At 44.9% G+C, this 20,397-nt stretch overlaps 1 protein-coding gene across 2 annotated transcripts in view; it reads left to right on the plus strand.

Annotated features, from left to right (window-relative positions):
- The first annotated feature begins 6,229 nt into the window (after window positions 1-6,229).
- Window positions 6,230-20,397, plus strand: part of LOC128692020 (homeobox protein aristaless-like) — a 56,585-nt gene continuing 42,417 nt past the window's right edge. For both annotated transcript variants that reach the window (XM_053781000.2, XM_053781012.2), the window contains exon 1: window positions 6,230-6,410. In XM_053781000.2, the coding sequence (XP_053636975.2) occupies window positions 6,230-6,410 (181 nt within the window). The remainder of the gene's footprint in view (window positions 6,411-20,397) is intronic.

A 20,397-nucleotide genomic window follows, 5' to 3' on the forward strand; every position in this document is an offset into this window, starting at 1 on the left:
GTGTAACTATCACACAGAATAAGAACACAACACACTGTGGGTGTTCCCACAGTGTAACTATCACACAGGATAAGATCACAGTACACTGTGGGTGTTCCCACAGTGCAACTATCACACAGAATAAGAACACAGTACACTGTGGGTGTTCCCACAGTGTAACTATCACACAGAATAAGAACACAGTACACTGTGGGTGTTCCCACAGTGTAACTATCACACAGGATAAGATCACAGTACACTGTGGGTGTTCCCACAGTGCAACTATCACACAGAATAAGAACACAGTACACTGTGGGTGTTCCCACAGTGTAACTATCACACATAATAAGAACACAACACACTGTGGGTGTTCCCACAGTGTAACTATCACACAGGATAAGATCACAGTACACTGTGGGTGTTCCCACAGTGCAACTATCACACAGAATAAGAACACAGTACACTGTGGGTGTTCCCACAGTGTAACTATCACACAGAATAAGAACACAGTACACTGTGGGTGTTCCCACAGTGTAACTATCACACAGAATAAGAACACAGTACACTGTGGGTGTTCCCACAGTGTAACTATCACACAGGATAAGATCACAGTACACTGTGGGTGTTCCCACAGTGCAACTATCACACAGAATAAGAACACAGTACACTGTGGGTGTTCCCACAGTGTAACTATCACACAGAATGAGAACACAACACACTGTGGGTGTTCCCACAGTGTAACTATCACACAGGATAAGATCACAGTACACTGTGGGTGTTCCCACAGTGTAACTATCATACAGGATAAGATCACAGTACACTGTGGGTGTTCCCACAGTGTAATTATCACACAGAATAAGAACACAACACACTGTGGGTGTTCCCACAGTGTAACTATCACACAGAATAAGAACACAACACACTGTGGGTGTTCCCACAGTGTAACTATCACACAGGATAAGATCACAGTACACTGTGGGTGTTCCCACAGTGCAACTATCACACAGAATAAGAACACAGTACACTGTGGGTGTTCCCACAGTGTAACTATCACACAGAATAAGAACACAACACACTGTGGGTGTTCCCACAGTGTAACTATCACACAGAATAAGATCACAGCACACTGTGGGTGTTCCCACAGTGCAACTATCACACAGAATAAGATCACAGCACACTGTGGGTGTTCCCACAGTGTAACTATCACACAGAATAAGATCACAGCACACTGTGGGTGTTTCCACAGTGTAACTATCACACAGAATAAGAACACAACACACTGTGGGTGTTCCCACAGTGTAACTATCACACAGGATAAGATCACAGTACACTGTGGGTGTTCCCACAGTGCAACTATCACACAGAATAAGAACACAGTACACTGTGGGTGTTCCCACAGTGTAACTATCACACAGAATAAGAACACAACACACTGTGGGTGTTCCCACAGTGTAACTATCACACAGGATAAGATCACAGTACACTGTGGGTGTTCCCACAGTGTAACTATCACACAGGATAAGATCACAGTACACTGTGGGTGTTCCCACAGTGTAACTATCACACAGAATAAGAACATAGTACACTGTGGGTGTTCCCACAGTGTAACTATCACACAGGATAAGATCACAGTACACTGTGGGTGTTCCCACAGTGCAACTATCACACAGAATAAGAACACAACACACTGTGGGTGTTCCCACAGTGTAACTATCACACAGAATAAGATCACAGCACACTGTGGGTGTTCCCACAGTGCAACTATCACACAGGATAATATCACAGCACACTGTGGGTGTTCCCACAGTGCAACTATCACACAGAATAAGATCACAGCACACTGTGGGTGTTCCCACAGTGTAACTATCACACAGAATAAGATCACAGCACACTGTGGGTGTTCCCACAGTGTAACTATCACACAGAATAAGATCACAGCACACTGTGGGTGTTCCCACAGTGTAACTATCACACAGGATAAGATCACAGCACACTGTGGGTGTTCCCACAGTGCAACTATCACACAGAATAAGATCACAGCACACTGTGGGTGTTCCCACAGTGTAACTATCACACAGAATAAGATCACAGCACACTGTGGGTGTTCCCACAGTGTAACTATCACACAGGATAAGATCACAGTACACTGTGGGTGTTCCCATAGTGTAACTATCACACAGAATAAGAACACAGTACACTGTGATTGCATTAATTTTTATAAATAAAGTTCTTGTTCACAGTGCATTCACACTTCTCATTTATTACCTCCTTTTCTGTCCCATCTCTCCACCTCTTCCATTCCCTTTTACCTCCCCTTCCACCCCATCACAGGGAGTCAGTAAAGCTTTCCATGTTACCCACCACCCTCCCCCCTTTATCCCTCGCCCTCCACACCCCTTCGTTCCTCACTTATCAACTTCCTTCCTCAACCCCAACTCTTGGTCAACCTCCAACGGGCTGTTGTTGGACATGAAGCCACTTGTCATGTTTACTGGGTAAGAGACTGTGAGAGAGGTTGTGTGTTGGTGGCATCACTACCACCACAACACCTGCTCTCTTGCTCACCATGGTGAGCTGATGCACTGCACCCAAGGAAAAATATTGATAGTTGAAGACCCACAACAATCTCTTACCCCCCCCCCCCGCCATTCCTCTCTCTCTCTCTCTCTCTCTCTCTCTCTCTCTCTCTCTCTCTCTCTCTCTCTCTCTCTCTCTCTCTCTCTCTCTCTCTCTCTCTCTCTCTCTCTCTCTCTCTCTCTTTCTCTCTCTCTCTTCCCCCAAAGTTAGTCTCCATTCCCCTCCTCCTTCTCTCCTCTGCATCCCTTCAACGTTCCTCTGCCCCTCCCTCCTTCCCTCCATCTGGAACAACACAGGCCGAACAGTGTCATGGGCTTTATCTTGTGGTACACAGTCGTCCAGTGGCAGTATGGAGGGAAGAAGTTGTTAGTTTATCTCCTCACCCTCTTCTTCACCTCTATTCTCTCCCTCTTCCATAAATCTTCCTTCCCTTTCCCTTCCTCCTCTTGCCTCCTTCCCGGCACTTCCCCCTTGCACCTCCACTGGCTGCTCCCCTCCCCCCCCTGAAACAGTAGCTCCTCCCTTCCACGCTGGCCCTGGCTCCTCCCTCATGAGGAGGCACTCTGCCTGGAGGCACTCCGGCCTACATCAGCGGCACCGCCATCACCAGCACTCTATTGTCAACTTTGACCTCGAAGTGACCTAAAGTGGTGCGTGTAGGGGGTTCCCGACGAGCCTAGCCAGGGTCAGGGACTTCACAGCAGTGACCTCAGTGACCCTGGGCAGTGTCTTATGAACCTCCTGGGAACACAGGGTCAGACTGACGCTGAGGCATACAATATACAACTGTCTACACCCTATGTACACACTGTGTGCAGTGAACATACACTCTATGTGCACTAAATACACACTGTGTACACACCATATATACACACACACACACTGTTTAATACATGTCGTGAACTATGAGCAAAAAAATTCAGCTTCGTCCTTCACAATGTTATTTTTTTAACGAGGTTATTTGTGATTAGCGCCACTAACTGGTTAAATTATATGGTGTTACATAACGGTAACGACCCCATCCCTCCGTATGTAACGCTAGTAGTGTGTAACACTAGTGTCACGGCCACCATGCGCGTGTAACACTAGTGTCACGGCCATCGTGTGTAACACTAGTGTCACGGCCACCATGTGCGTGTAACACTAGTGTCACGGCCATCGTGTGTAACACTAGTGGCACGGCCACCATGTGCGTGTAACACTAGTGTCACGGCCATCGTGTGTAACACTAGTGGCAAGGCCACCTTGTGTGTGTAACAATTGTGTCACGGCCACCGTGTAACACTAGTGTCACCTCCATCGCGTGTAACACTAGTGTCACGGCCCCTTGTGTGTAACACTATTGTCACGGCCGCCACGTAACACTGGCGTCACGGCCGCAGTGTAACACTAGTTTAACGGCCACTTTTTATGTAACACTGGTGTAACGGAATCCGTGTGTGTGTAACACTGGTGTCACGCCACCGTGTAACACTAGTGTCACGGCCACCGTGTGTAACACTAGTGTCACGGCCACCGTGTGTAACACTAGTGTCAATGCCACCGTGTGTAACACTAGTGTCACGGCCACCGTGTGTAACACTAGTGTCAACGCCCCCGTGTGTAACACTAGTGTCACGGTCACTGTGTGTGAAAGTAACACTTGTGCCAGGGCCACCGTGTGTGTAACACTATTGTCAGGGACACCGTGTGTGTAACACTAGTGTCACGGCCACCGTGTAACACTATTGTCACAGCCACGGTTTGTGTAACGCCAGTGTCACGGCCACCGTGTGTGTAACGCTAGTGTCACGGCCACTGTGTGTGAAAGTAACACTTGTGTCACGGCCACTGTGTGTGTAACACTAGTGTCACGGCCACCGTGTGTGTAACACTAATGTAACAGTCCCAGTGTGCAGGACAGTGACACTATGTTAGAGAAGGACAGTGACACTATGTTAGGGCAGGACAGTGACACTATGTTAGGGCAGGACAGTGACACTATTTTAGGGCAGGACAGTGACACTATTATGACAGGGCAATGACACTATGTTAGGGCAGGACAGTGGCACTAAGTTGGGCAGGACAGTGGCACTGCGTTAGGGCAGGACAGTGACACTGTTAGGGCAGGGCAGTGACACTATGTTAGGGCTGGACAGTGATACTATGTTAGGGCAGGGCAGTGGCACTATGTTAAGGCAGGACAGTGACACTATGTTAATGAAGGCCAGTGACACTGTTAGGGCAGAGCAGTGGCACTCTGTTAGGGACGGACAGTGGCACTGTGTCAGAGCAGGACAGTGACATTATGTTAAGGAAGGACAGTGACGTAATGTTAGGGCAGGACAGTGGCACTATGTTAGGGCAGGACAGTGACACTATGTTAGGGCGGGACAGTGGAACTATGTTAGGGCAGGACAGTGACACTATGTTAGGGCGGGACAGTGGAACTATGTTAGGGCAGGACAGTGACACTATATTAGGGCAGGACAGTGGCACTATGTTAGGGCAGGACAGTGGCACTATGTTAGGGCAGGACAGTGGCGGCGCTGTGTCAGGGTGGAAAGCACCTCACAACCAGCTGTAGACATACCAACCACTGCATTCGTGCTCTGCACTTGATTTATATGCATCAAATTCTTCGTGTTTAGGGCCCAGAAGATCTGAACCCAGACGACCATAGCCAGCCAGGAAGCACCGGATCAAGCCCAACTGATGATACTAACTTCGGAACACTTCCCTCTCGCCTTTTATTATTGATAAATAATGAGAGGCAGGAAATAATGCCAGTGCAGTAAACTCAAGGAATGTGAGAACTGACAGTTCAGAAATGTGTTGGAGAAGAAAGTGGAAGATTGTCCACGTGAACTAACTCGGGGTACAAGACAGGGATGCGAGCTGGAAACTTAGACGTCAGACGAACACAGAAGACGTCGTCAGGCGAATACAGGAGACGTCAGACGAACACAGGAGACGTCAGACGAACACAGGAGACGCCAGAGAAACACAGGAGACGTCATAGAAACACAGGAGAGGTCAGACAAACACAGGAGACGTCAGAGAAACACAGAAGACGTCACAGAAACATAGGAGTGGTCACACGAACGCAGGAGACGTCAGACGAACAAAGGAGACGTCTGAGAAACACAGGAGACGTAAGAGAAATGCAAGACATATTATTAAATATACACACCACAAGTCAACCAAGCAATGGATATCAACCAGACTCGGTAGACACCAACCAGACGCAGTAGACACCAACCAGACGCAGCAGGCACCAACCAGACGCAGTAGACACCAACCAGACGCAGTAGACACCAACCAGACGCAGCAGGCACCAACCAGACGCAGTAGACACCAACCAGACGCAATAGACACCAGCCAGATACAGTAGACACCGACTAGAGGCAGTAGACACCAGCCAGAAGCAGTAGACATCAGACAGACACAGTAGACACCAACTAGACGCAGTAGGCACCAGCCAGAATCAGCAGACACCAACCAGACGTAGTAGACGCCAACCAGACACAGTAGACACCAACCAGACGCAGTAGACATCAACCAGACACAGTAGACACCAACCAGACGCAGTAGACACCAACCAGACACAGTAGACATCGAGCAGACAGCGGCTTGACAGCAGGAGATATTAAGCAGAAGGTGATCAGCGTCTCTCAGCCGTGTAACCCTCATCATGGAAGACAAGATGGTGGAAGGCAGCAGCGGTGGGGGGTTCCCTGACGCCCATTTTCGTGGGCTGCGGGCTGGCGTGGGCGTGAACATGGGCGGGTACTCCATCAACGGCCTCTTGACGCCTGCTACCCAGCCTGATCAAGGACCTGGCCTGCTACCCAACCTCACTCCTGTGAAGTACGGTGAGTGAGAAAGAGAAAATATTATTATTATTATTATTATTATTATTATTATTATTATTATTATTATTATTATTATTATTATTATTATTATTATTATTACTATTTAGCACTAATAATAATAATAATCATGTGATTTCATATGCACGTATACAAAAAATACACATACACACACAATAAAACACACAGACACGAGAATACACACACAAACACGCAACAACACACACAACCGTTCTGACCATCTCTTACTCTTAACCACTGCGTGCTAAAGGAATAACAGGAAAAGTCGGTCGATGGATCTATAATTTCCTCACTAACAGAACACAGAGAGTAGTCGTCAACAGAGTAAAGTCCGAGGCAGCTACGGTGAAAAGCTCTGTTCCACAAGGCACAGTACTCGCTCCCATCTTGTTCCTCATCCTCATATCCGACATAGACAAGGATGTCAACCACAGCACCGTGTCTTCCTTTGCAGATGACACCCGAATCTGCATGACAGTGTCTTCCATTGCAGACACTGCAAGGCTCCAGGCGGACATCAACCAAATCTTTCAGTAGGCTGCAGAAAACAATATGAAGTTCAACGATGAGAAATTTCAATTACTCAGATATGGTAAACACGAGGAAATTAAATCTTCATCAGAGTACAAAACAAATTCTGGCCACAAAATAGAGCGAAACACCAATGTCAAAGACCTGGGAGTGATCATGTCGGAGGATCTCACCTTCAAGGACCATTACACTGTATCAATCGCATCTGCTAGAAAAATGACAGGATGGATAATGAGAGCCTTCAAAACTAGGGTGGCCAAGCCCATGATGACACTCTTCAGGTCACTTGTTCTATCTAGGCTGGAATATTGCTGCACACTAACAGCACCTTTCAAGGCAGGTGAAATTGCTGACCTAGAAAATGTAGAGAGAACCTTCACGCATAACGGAGATAAAACACCTCAATTACTGGGAGCGCTTGAAGTTCCTGAACCTGTACTCCCTGGAACGCAGGCGGGATATATGATTATATACACCTGGAAAATCTTAGAGGGACTAGTACCGAACTTGCACACGAAAATCACTCACTACGAAAGCAAAAGACTTGGCAGACGATGCAACATCCCCCCAATGAAAAGCAGGGGTGTCACTAGCACGTTAAGAGACCATACAATAAGTGTCAGGGGCCCGAGACTGTTCAACTGCCTCCCAGCATACATAAGGGGGATTACCAACAGACCCCTGGCAGTCTTCAAGCCGGCACTGGACAAGCACCTAAAGTCGGTTCCTGACCAGCCGGGCTGTGGCTCGTACGTTGGTTTGCGTGCAGCCAGCAGTAACAGCCTGGTTGATCAGGCTCTGATCCACCAGGAGGCCTGGTCACAGACCGGGCCGCGGGGGCGTTGAACCCCGGAACTCTCTCCAGGTAAACTCCAGGTAAACTGTGGTCATTAGAAGATAAAACTTGTTCAACTATCAAAACTTTGGGGCCCAGTCCCTGGACCCACTATGTACCTCTGTAATCTTTTGACCACCGCCTACAGGAGGGGTTGTGGTGTGGGTGTGAGGCACAGACTTCTGGCTCTGCAGCGAGGCGGATTCTAGAGGCTGTAGCTATGTCATGTTTGTGGGCATTTATAGAGCCCCTCTTAGCTCTTAAAATCTTGAGTTTTCCAATAAGCCAGCAGTCACACTGTTGTGGCTCGACATGGAGCCAATGGCTTCTAAATTCGTGTCAATGGTGGTAGACATGACCACCTGCAACACCTGCTGCTTGCTGTGCCCCAGCTGGTGTTAGTGGTTGTGGTAGACATGACTACATGCAGCACCTACTACTTGCCGCGCCCCAGCTGGTGTCAGTGGTGGTGATAGACATGTCCACCTGTAGCACCTGCTGCTTGCCGCGCCCCAGCTGGTGTTAGTGGTGCTGGTAGATATGACCACCTGCAACACCTGCTACTTGCCTCGCCCCAGCTAGTGTAAGAGGTGGTGGTAGACATGACCATCTGCAACACCTAGCCGCTCATCAGATACAGGCGGCCAACACCAGAGACATAATTCCCAGCGATTGTAATACCAACAGTCTTAGCAGAGTAAACACCTGAACGACGGCAAACTGATCTATAATTCAGGAATCTTTAATATTACGCGTCAAACATATCTTTGAGTGCTATGATGGCAAGCTTTTTTTCTTTTTTTGAGAAGGAAGGGCTTGGCAACTCCACAACAACCTGCTTCTCGCAAATCTCAGACCACTACGGTAACATTTCAGTCAATGAAACATAATAAATATGTAGGTGCAATATTAACATATGTTTCACAGACAAACGAACAGATGAAGTAGGGACAGCTATATTAATATATACAACTTTTGGGTCACAAATAGACTCAGTAAACTTGACATAATGCATTTTTGCACTGCAAGAAGTTCATATTTTTTCACACAAATACATTTTACAAACTAAGATGTTTGTGACGGAGAAAGAGACGCCAGGATAGTGATAGCAAGAACCCTTCAAAACACTTGTCATTATAACAAGTACTCTTGTTATAATGACTCTGAGCTACCTTTCTCTGCCTCGACTCAAATCTGATTACCTTCTATTCAGCAGGCAGGTTTAGCGCTTTACGAAAACACATGGAAAAGGAAATGATAGGACAGGTCGTGCATGAGACGTACCAGTCATGAAAGGTGCGCAGCGTCTGACACTCCAGCATCTGGCACTCCAGCATCTGACACTCAGTATTCCGTAGAATATCACCACTGCCTTGATGCAAAATAAAAACTATTATTATCTTTGAATAATGAACCGGAGTATCGTCAGTAGTAAAGGCAGCGTTGAAACTGTCATTCACAGGTTCTGCGTTAACACTGACTACTGCAGGAGGAGCACCCAGAGTGCAAGAAGAAGGTTTGTCAGCAGGGAGCTGGTCATTTTTTATATACGCAGCCAGCGGGGAGCTGGTCGTTTCTTATATACACAGCCAGCGGGGAGCTGGTCGTCTAACCATACCACGGGTGGGGTTAGAACCCACGATCAGAGAGTCATAAAACTCCAGACCAACGCACTAGCCACTGGACCAGCTGGCTACAAGAAGATTCGTCTAAATAGGTATATTTATACACCATTGGAAGGTTAGCATAGGCACCACTGCAATTATGTCATTACGATTTCGTGAGTCATGAAGCTGGTAGTCTATAATATACACAGCCAGCGGGGAGCTGGTCGTTTCTTATTTACACAGCCAACGGGGAGCTGGTAGTATCTTATATACACAGCCAGTAGGGAGCTGGTCGTCTCTTATATACACAGCCAGCGGGGAGCTGGTAGTATCTTATATACACAGCCAGCGGGGAGCCGGTCGTTTCTTATATACACAGCCAGCGGGGAGCCGGTCGTTTCTTATATACAGTCAGCGGGGAGCTGGTAGTATCTTATATACACAGCCAGCGGGGAGTTGGTCGTTTCTTATATACACAGCCAGCGGGGAGCCGGTCGTTTCTTATATACAGTCAGCGGGGAGCTGGTAGTATCTTATATACACAGCCAGCGGGGAGCTGGTCGTCTCTTATATACACAGCCAGCGGGGAGCTGGTCGTCTCTTATATACGGAGTCAGCCTCACTAAATACTTTACCCTAACTCAATGACCGCTATTAGGTTAACTTGGTTACCGCTAGCGACGCTCTTGTTGCCGCTACAGTCACCACCACCCTATGCTCGCTCCCGTAACTAGTAGTAGTAGTACTACTACTGGTTACTGGTTGCTACTACTACTAGCAGTAGTAACAGTAGTAGTAGTAGTAGTAGTAGCAGTAGCAACAACAGCAGCAGTAGTAGTAGTAGCAACAGTAATAGTAGTAGTAATAGTAGCACTGCCAGTAGTAGCAGTGGTAATAGTAGTAGTAATAGTAGCACTGCCAGTAGTAGAACCGGTAGCATTAATAGTATTAGTAGCAATCGTAGTCGCAGTGGTAGAACCAGTAGTAGTAGTAATAATAGTAGGCAGAAGTAATAGTAGTAGGTGTAATAGTAATGTAGTAGTTAGTAAAAGTAATAGTAGTTATTAGTAATAGTAGTTATTAGTAATAGTAGTTATTAGTAATAGTAGTTATTAGTAATAGTAGTTATTAGTAATAGTAGAAGTAATAGTAGTAGTTAGTAGTAGTAATAGTAGTAATTATAGTTAGTAGTAGTATTAGAAGTAGTAATAGTAGTAGTGATAGTAGTAGTGGTAATAGTAGTAGTAACAGAAGTAGTAATAGTAGCGGTAATAGCAATAGTAGTAGTAATAGCTGTCATTGTCAAACAGGAACATAGAATAGTCAACAAAAATATAAAATCAAAGTTAGAAAAGACTTTAGGTCCACTCACAAAGCTTTCAGAGGAATTCTTAAAACTAACTCCGCTCAGCTTAATGAGAAAAAAATAATTCTTTATCTATTAATTCCTGCCTACCGGAGTGGCTAGTTTGTTGTGCACCTCATGTCGGTGGAGCAAGAGTGCATGAATATGCAAAAGGCCTAGGAACTAGGCCTTTCTTGTATCTATATGCTCCAGCAATATATAAATTAAAGGTTAACAGGAGTACATCTGTATTTATATCTACAACTGACTTATCTGTTGGAAGCAGATTCGGGATATTTTCTTAGTATGTCTGTTATCTTATTTTCATTAATAAGATACCTTAGCACATCAGACAGTCGTACGAAAAATACAACAAGAAACAACAAGAGGACCTGTTCAAAAGAAAATTATGTGATAGTATAGTCATTAGATACAGTGCTACATAACAATTAGTCCAATCAAATTAAAATTAGGGTCATAGACGGAAACTACAAAAGCAGGTGAAGGACAGGAAAGTCAGGAAGTACTTCTTCAGCAAGTCCCTCCCAAAAAACTCACCACTAGTAATCTCTTTCTTAAATATTTTGCAAAGGCAACTGCCCAAGAAAAGAAATTCTTAACTGTGATTAATAATTTATCCGAGGAGTGTACTGGCAGGGCTGCATCTGCTCTTGTTGCTCCTTCCTATATAAGAACGATAGCAACTATGTTGAGTTAGGCATAAGAATTAACATCTGGGCGTCTAAAATGTAAACTGAATTGTTTGTCATCCTAATGGCGCTAAAGTTAAATTATGACACTAAGCTTGACTCTAATTATTACTGATTCTCTGTCATCACTGAAGGTTCTTCAGTTACATGCTCATTGGCAGAGCCAGAAATAGATACTAAAAATTTCGGGAAAAAGGAATTAATGTACAATTATTATGGATTTCGTCAAGCATTGGACTACCCCTTCATGAGAAAGTTGATAAATTAGTCAAATGCAGAAAAATGCAGAAAAATGCAGAATATAACTGGTGTGTCTGTGTCTAGCATCAAGATTAATATTAGGAGAGAAGTAACGATAGTGATAGTTATAGGACTAGTTAGAAGTCTGAGTAGATCTATAACCCACTATGATAACATGAACGTAGATAAGTATGTTTATGGAGCAACTTGCAATGTGAACACTGACTGATGTTGTAGTGGCCAGGCTTAGGCTTGGTTACAAGTACTGACTGATGTTGTAGTGGCCAGGCTTAGGCTTGGTTACAAGTACTGACCGATGTTGTAGTGGCCAGACTTAGGCTTGGTTACAAGTACTGACTGATGTTGTAGTGGCCAGGCCTAGGCTTGCGTACAAGTACTGACTGATGCTGTAGTGTCCTGGTCTAGGCTTGGTTACAAGTACTGACTGATGTTGTAGCGGCCAGCCCTAGGCTTGGGTACAAGTACTGACTGATGTTGCAGTGGCCAGGTCTAGGCTTGATTACAAGTACTGACTGATGTTGTAGTGGCCTGGTCTAGGCTTAGTTACAAGTACTGACTGATGTTGTAGTGGCCAGGTCTAGGCTTGGTTACAAGTACTGACTGATGTTGTAGTGGCCAGGTCTAGGCTTGGTTACAAGTACTGACTGATGTTGTAGTGGCCAGGTCTAGGCTTGGGTACAAGTACTGACTGATGTTGTAGTGGCCAGGTCTAGGCTTACCTGGAGGTTACCTGGAGGTTATTCCGGGGATCAACGCCCCCGCGGCCCGGTCCATGACCAGGCCTCCCGATGGATCAGGGCCTGATCAACTAGGCTGTTACTGCTGGCCGCACGCAGTCCAACGTACGAGCCACAGCCCGGCTGATCCGGCACTGACTTTAGGTATCTGTCCAGCTCTCTCTTGAAGGCAGCCAGGGGCTTGGTTACAAGTACTGACTAACGTTGTAGTGACCAGGCCTAGGCTTGGGTACAAGTACTGACTGATGTTGCAGTGGCCAGGTCTAGGCTTGCGTACAAGTACTGACTGATGTTGCAGTGGCCTGGTCTAGGCTTAGTTGCAAGTACTGACTGATGTAGCGGCCAGGTCTAGGCTTGGTTACAAGTACTGACTGATGTTGTAGTGGCCAGGTCTAGGCTTGGTTACAAGTACTGACTGATGTTGTAGTGGCCAGGTCTAGGCTTGGGTACAAGTACTGACTGATGTTGCAGTGGCCAGGTCTAGGCTTGATTAAAAGTACTGACTGATGTTGTAGTGGCCTGGTCTAGGCTTTACCTGGAGTTTACCTGGAGAGAGTTCCGGGGGTCAACGCCCCCGTGGCCCGGTCTGTGACCAGGCCTCCTGGTGGATCAGAGCCTGATCAACCAGGCTGTTGCTGCTGGCTGCACGCAAACCAACGTACGAGCCACAGCCCGGCTGATCAGGAACTGACTTTAGGTGCTTGTCCAGTGCCAGCTTGAAGACTGCCAGGGGTCTGTTGGTAATCCCCCTTATGTGTGCTGGGAGGCAGTTGAACAGTCTCGGGCCCCTGACACTTATTGTATGGTCTCTTAACGTGCTAGTGACACCCCTGCTTTTCATTGGGGGGATGGTGCATCGTCTGCCAAGTCTTTTGCTTTCGTAGTGAGTGATTTTCGTGTGCAAGTTCGGTACTAGTCCCTCTAGGATTTTCCAGGTGTATATAATCATGTATCTCTCCCTCCTGCGTTCCAGGGAATACAGGTTTAGGAACCTCAAGCGCTCCCAGTAATTGAGGTGTTTTACCTCCGTTATGCGCGCCGTGAAAGTTCTCTGTACATTCTCTAGCTCGGCAATTTCACCTGCCTTGAAAGGTGCTGTTAGTGTGCAGCAATACTCCAGCCTAGATAGAACAAGTGACCTGAAGAGTGTCATCATGGGCTTGGCCTCCCTAGTTTTGAAGGTTCTCATTATCCATCCTGTCATTTTTCTAGCAGATGCGATTGATACAATGTTATGGTCCATGAAGGTGAGATCCTCCGCCATGATCACTCCCAGGTCTTTGACGTTGGTGTTTCGTTCTATTTTGTGGCCAGAATTTGTTTTGTACTCTGATGAAGATTTAATTTCCTCGTGTTTACCATATCTGAGTAATTGAAATTTCTCATCGTTGAACTTCATATTGTTTTCTGCAGCCCACTGAAAGATTCGGTTGATGTCCGCCTGGAGCCTTGCAGTGTCTGCAATGGAAGACACTGTCATGCAGATTCGGGTGTCATCTGCAAAGGAAGACACGGTGCTGTGGCTGACATCCTTGTCTATGTCGGATATGAGGATGAGGAACAAGATGGGAGCGAGTACTGTGCCTTGTGGAACAGAGCTTTTCACCGTAGCTGCCTCGGACTTTACTCTGTTGACGACTACTCTCTGTGTTCTGTTAGTGAGGAAATTATAGATCCATCGACCGACTTTTCCTGTTATCCCTTTAGCAAGCATTTTGTGCGCTATTACGCCATGGTCACACTTGTCGAAGGCTTTTGCAAAGTCTGTATATATTACATCTGCATTCTTTTTATCTTCTAGTGCATTTAGGACCTTGTCGTAGTGATCCAATAGTTGAGACAGACAGGAGCGACCTGTTCTAAACCCATGTTGCCCTGGGTTGTGTAACTGATGGGTTTCTAGATGGGTGGTGATCTTGCTTCTTAGGACCCTTTCTAAGATTTTTATGATATGGGATGTTAGTGCTATCGGTCTGTAGTTCTTTGCTGTTGCTTTACTGCCCCCTTTGTGGAGTGGGGCTATGTCTGTTGTTTTTAGTAACTGTGGGACGACCCCCGTGTCCATGCTCCCTCTCCATAGGATGGAAAAGGCTCGTGATAGGGGCTTCTTGCAGTTCTTGATGAACACAGAGTTCCATGAGTCTGGCCCTGGGGCAGAGTGCATGGGCATGTCATTTATCGCCTGTTCGAAGTCATTTGGCGTCAGGATAACATCGGATAGGCTTGTGTTAATCAAATTTTGTGGCTCTCTCATAAAAAATTCATTTTGATCTTCGATTCTCAGTCTGGTTAGCGGCTTGCTAAAAACTGAGTCATATTGGGACTTGAGTAGCTCACTCATTTCCTTGCTGTCATCTGTGTAGGACCCATCTTGTTTAAGTAGGGGCCCAATACTGGACGTTGTTCTCGATTTTGATTTGGCATAGGAGAAGAAATACTTTGGGTTTCTTTCGATTTCATTTATGGCTTTTAGTTTTCCCCGCGATTCCTGACTCCTAAAGGATTCTTTTAGCTTAAGTTCGATGCTTGCTATTTCTCTGACCAGTGTCTCCCTACGCATTTCAGATATATTGACCTCTTTTAGCCGCTCTGTTATTCTTTTCCGTCGCCTGTAAAGGGAGCGCCTGTCTCTTTCTATTTTACATCTACTCCTCCTTTTTCTTAGAGGAATAAGCCTTGTACATACATCGAGTGCCACCGAGTTAATCTGTTCTAGGCATAAGTTGGGGTCTGTGTTGCTTAGTATATCTTCCCAGCTTGTATCCGTTAGGACTTGGTTTACTTGGTCCCACTTTATGTTTTTGTTATTGAAGTTGAATTTGGTGAATGCTCCCTCGTGACTAGTCTCATTATGTCGGTCTGGGGCTCCACGCATACATGTCTGAACCTCAATTATGTTGTGATCTGAGTATATTGTTTTTGATATGGTGACATTTCTTATCAGATCATCATTGTTAGTGAAGATGAGGTCTAGTGTATTCTCCAGTCTAGTAGGCTCTATTATTTGCTGGTTTAAATTGAATTTTGTGCAGAGATTTAAAAGCTCGTGTGAGTGTGAGTTTTCATCAGAGCTGCCTCCTGGTGTTATTACAAGTACTGACTGATGTTGTAGTGGCCAGGTCTAGGCTTGGTTACAAGTACTGACTGATGCTGTAGTGGCCAGGTCTAGGCTTGGGTACAAGTACTGACTGACGTTGTAGTGGCCAGGCCTAGGCTTACCTGGACCTGGAGTTTACCTGGAGAGAGTTCCGGGGGTCAACGCCCTCGCGGCCCGGTCTGTGACCAGGCCTCCTGGTGGATCAGAGCCTGATCAACCAGGCTGTTACTGCTGGTTGCACGCAATCCAACGTACGAGCCACAGCCCGGCTGGTCAGGTACCGACTTTAGGTGTTTGTCCAGTGCCTGCTTGAAGACAGCCAGGGGTCTATTGGTAATCCCCCTTATGTATGCTGGGAGGCAGTTGAACAATCTGAGGCCCCTGACACTTATTGTATTGTCTCTTATCGTGCTAGTGACACCCCTGCTTTTTATTGGGGGGATGCTGCATCGTCTGCCGAGTCTTTTGCTTTCGTTGTGAGTGATTTTCGTGTGCAAGTTCGGTACTAGTCCCTCTAGGATTTTCCAGGTGTATATAATCATGTATCTCTCCCGCCTGCGTTCCAGGGAGTACAGGTTCAGGAACTTCAAGCGCTCCCAGTAATTGAGGTGTTTTATCTCCATTATGCGCGCCGTGAAGGTTCTCTGTACATTTTCTAGGTCAGTAATTTCACCTGCCTTGAAAGGTGCTGTTAATGTGCAGCAATATTCGAGCCTAGATAGAACAAGCGACCTGAAGAGTGTCATCATGGGCTTGGCATCCCTAGTTTTGAAGGTTCTCATTATCCATCCTGTCATCTTTCTAGCAGATGCGATTGATACAATGTTATGGTTCTTGAAGGTGAGATCCTCCGACATGATCACTCTCAGGTCTTTGACGTTGGTTTTTCGCTCTATTTTGTGGTCGTAATTTGTTTTGTACTCTGATGAAGTTTTAATTTCCTCATGTTTACCATATCGGAGTAATTGAAATTTCTCATCGTTGAACTTCAAGTACTGACTGATGTTGTAGTGACCAGGTCTAGGCTTGGGTACAAGTACTGACTGATGTTGTAGTGGCCAGGCCTAGGCTTGGTTACAAGTACTGACTGATGCTGTAGTGGCCAGGCCTGGGCTTAATTACAAGTACTGACTGATGTTGTAGTGGCCAGGTCTAGGCTTGGTTACAAGTACTGACTGGTGTTGTAGTGGCCAGGTCTAGGCTTGGTTACAAGTACTGACTGATGTTGTAGTGGCCAGGTGTAGGCTTGGTTACAAGTACTGACTGATGTTGTAGTGGCCAGGTCTAGACTTGGTTACAAGTACTGACTGGTGTTGTAGTGGCCAGGCCTGGGCTTAATTACAAGTACTGACTGATGTTGTAGTGGCCTGGTCTAGGCTTGGTTACAAGTACTGACTGGTGTTGTAGTGGCCAGGTCTAGGCACTGACTGATGTTGTAGTGCCCAGGTCTAGGCTTGGTTACAAGTACTGACTGATGTTGTAGTGGCCAGGCCTGGGCTTAATTACAAGTACTGACTGATGTTGTAGTGACCAGGTCTAGGCTTGGTTACAAGTACTGACTGATGTTGTAGTGGCCAGGCCTGGGCTTAATTACAAGTACTGACTGGTGTTGTAGTGGCCAGGTCTAGGCTTGGTTACAAGTACTGACTGATGTTGTAGTGGCCAGACCTGGGCTTAATTACAAGTACTGACTGATGTTGTAGTGGCCAGGTCTAGGCTTCGTTACAAGTACTGACTTATGTTATAGTGGCCAGACCTAGGCTTGATTACATGTACTTCTGGCAGTTTGGGAGACACACAGATGATGATCAAACCAAATGTAAAGTATGTGACCGATCCTATGATCATTATCTTGAACACTGCGTGCTTTATTATCCTCTTATTAAGGAATATAGAGAAAGGCAGCATAATAACTCATTGGATATGGCAATATATCTTATTAATGATACTGGAGGGACATATTAAGCAAATCTCTTAAATTTGTTTCAACAGATAAGTCAACCGTAGATCTAAATTCAGATGTAATCATGTTTACCCTCTTGGGACCTAGTTTCTAGGTCTTTTGTATCCATATGCTCTTGTGCTACCTCACCAAAGGATGGATATGAGGTGGACAATAACTTAACGCTTCAGAGGCAAATTATAAAAATCTTATACCATATTCAAGGGACATGTCAGTTACATAGTGATAACATCGGCAGTATACAGCTACCCTCTTTCCGTATAAAAATATGTTAGCCTAACTAAACTAGAAGGCGATGAATATATGGCTAAGTATTCCACTATGGGCTCTTCTACTGCGGGAGCTTGATGATACAGTGATAACGTATACCTACAGTATATAAATAAGACATATAATGTAGATTGTGGCACTGTATTATAAAGACATTTCGTTCCTTAGGGACTTGATCAGTCCCTCAATGACGCAGCGTCTTCACAACACTATGTCATAACCCGCATTGCCTGTCTTGTTTACATAAACCAAAGGGAGCTTCAGAAGTATCGTCCCATCAGAGCTTTAAGTACGTCGGTATCGCCTTCCTACTTGTAACATGTTACCACCCCTTGGGATGGCCTTTAAGCAGAGAAAAAGAAAATAATGATTATGCCGGCATCTAAGATGTTAGACAGCGACTTGTACGAGTCACTGAAAGACAGAAAGTGGAAGATTAATATATTGGTGCGTTACGACCATACTAACCATACCACGGGTGGGGTTTGAATCCGTGGTTCAAACCCCACCCGTGGTATGGTTTGTTTGCAGTCGTGTCATTACGATTTCGTGAGTCAAGTTACGACCATATACCTGGGCTGCTGGTGGCACCCACTACTAGTACAACATCGTAATGATTACATATGATAGATGCCATTTAAAGTACTCATAAAAATGGTACTAAGTTTCAAGAAATAATTCATTTCATATTACGTATGTCAACTGAGACTTTTATACTGGAAAATTTATTACTTATAATCTAGAGAATCAAAAGTCACAGCACTGTCAATGGAACAATACACAAATAACCCTTACTGGGGAGAGGGAGCTTATGTCGACGTTTCAGTACGATTTGACCCATTGGCAAGTCAGATTGAAACGGGTCTAAACTAACTCTCAGGTTAGGGGAAAACAGGGAAGTAAGGATAAATAAACAATAGCACCAGAGAGGAGTGCCTTCGAAGTCATGATGGCCGAGGTGGTGATGATCTTCCTCATCGTTAAAGCAGACGGCAGTGAAAAACTCTTTAATACTGAGGAAGTTGGACAGTTTCACGTGCAGGTTGGCCCTCAGGAGTGTTGCCAGAATCATTTTTTCCGCCATATCCGAGATGATCTGAAGTGAGCGAATGTGCACACGGTGCACCATGATATTGTTGTTGTTCACAAGCAGTCGTAGTAGTAAGAGTAGCAGTAGTAGAGTATTGAAGAAGTGAACGCGTTCAGTTATTTAGGAACTGACTTGTCAGTTAATGGGTTTATGAAGGATGAGGCAAACCATAGAACTGATGAAGAAAAAAAAGTGAGTGGTGCGTTGAGGTATCTGTAGAGACAAGGAACGTTATCCATGGAGGCAAAGAAGGGAATGTACGAGAGTATAGTGGTACCAACACTCTTATATGGGTGTGAAGCTTGGGTTGTAAATGCTGCAGCGAGGAGGCTGGAGGCAGTGGAGATGTCCTGTCTAAGGGCAATGTGTGGTGTGAATATTATGCAGAGATTCGTAGTGTGGAAATTAGGAGAAGGTGTGGAGTTACTAAAAGTATTAGTCAGAGGGCTGAAGAGGGGTTGTTGAGGTGGTTTGGTCATTTAGAGAGAATAGAACAAAGTAGAATGACTTGGTGAGCGTATAAATCTATTGGGGAGGGAAGGCCGGGTAGGGGTCGTAAGGTTGGAGGGAGGGAGTAAAGGAGGTTTTGTGGGTGAGGGGCTTGGACTTCCAGCAAGAGTGCGTGAGCGTGTTAGATAGGAATGAATGAAGACGAATGGTTTTTGGGACCTGACGAGCTGTTGGAGTGTGAGCAGGGTAATGTTTTGTGAAGAGATTCAGGGAATCGGATTGCTGGATTTGGGTCCTGGAAATGAGAAGTACAATGCCTGCACTTTAAAAGAGGAGTTTGGGATATTGGCAGTTTGGAGGGACATCTGAGCAGTTGTATCCCAGCGCCTCTGCAAAGACAGTGATGGTGAAAGTATTGAATGATGATGAAAGTGTTTTCTTTCTTTTTGGGTCACCCTGCCTCGGTGGGAGACGGCCGACATGTTGAATATATATATATATATATATATATATATATATATATATATATATATATATATATATATATATATATATATATATATATATATATATATATATATATATATATATATATATATATATATATATATATATATATGTGTATATATATATATATATAATGTCGTGCCGAATAGGCAGAACTTGCGATCTTGGCTTAAATAGCAACGCTCATCTTGCCATACAGGACAAGCGAAAATTTGTGTATGCAATAATTTCGCCAAAATCATTCTGAACCTAACGAAAAAAAATATATTTCACTGTGTTTGTTTAGTATTAAATTATTGTAAACAAATCTAAAATATATTTAGTTGGGTTAGGCTAAAATAAATTGTTCTTGTTATAATAAGGTTAGGTAAGTTTTCTAAGATTCTTTTGGTGCAAAATTAAAATTTTTTACATTAACATTAATGAAAAAAAATATATCTTTAAACGTATAAGAGAAAATTTTAGAAAGGGCTTAATTTTAAATGAGTTCTTGTTAATTGACCAGTTTTACATATTCGGCACGACATATATATATATAAATATATATATATATATATATATATATA

The sequence above is a fragment of the Cherax quadricarinatus genome, chromosome 6 (assembly GCF_038502225.1).
Source record: "Cherax quadricarinatus isolate ZL_2023a chromosome 6, ASM3850222v1, whole genome shotgun sequence".
NCBI classification, from domain to species: domain Eukaryota; kingdom Metazoa; phylum Arthropoda; class Malacostraca; order Decapoda; family Parastacidae; genus Cherax; species Cherax quadricarinatus.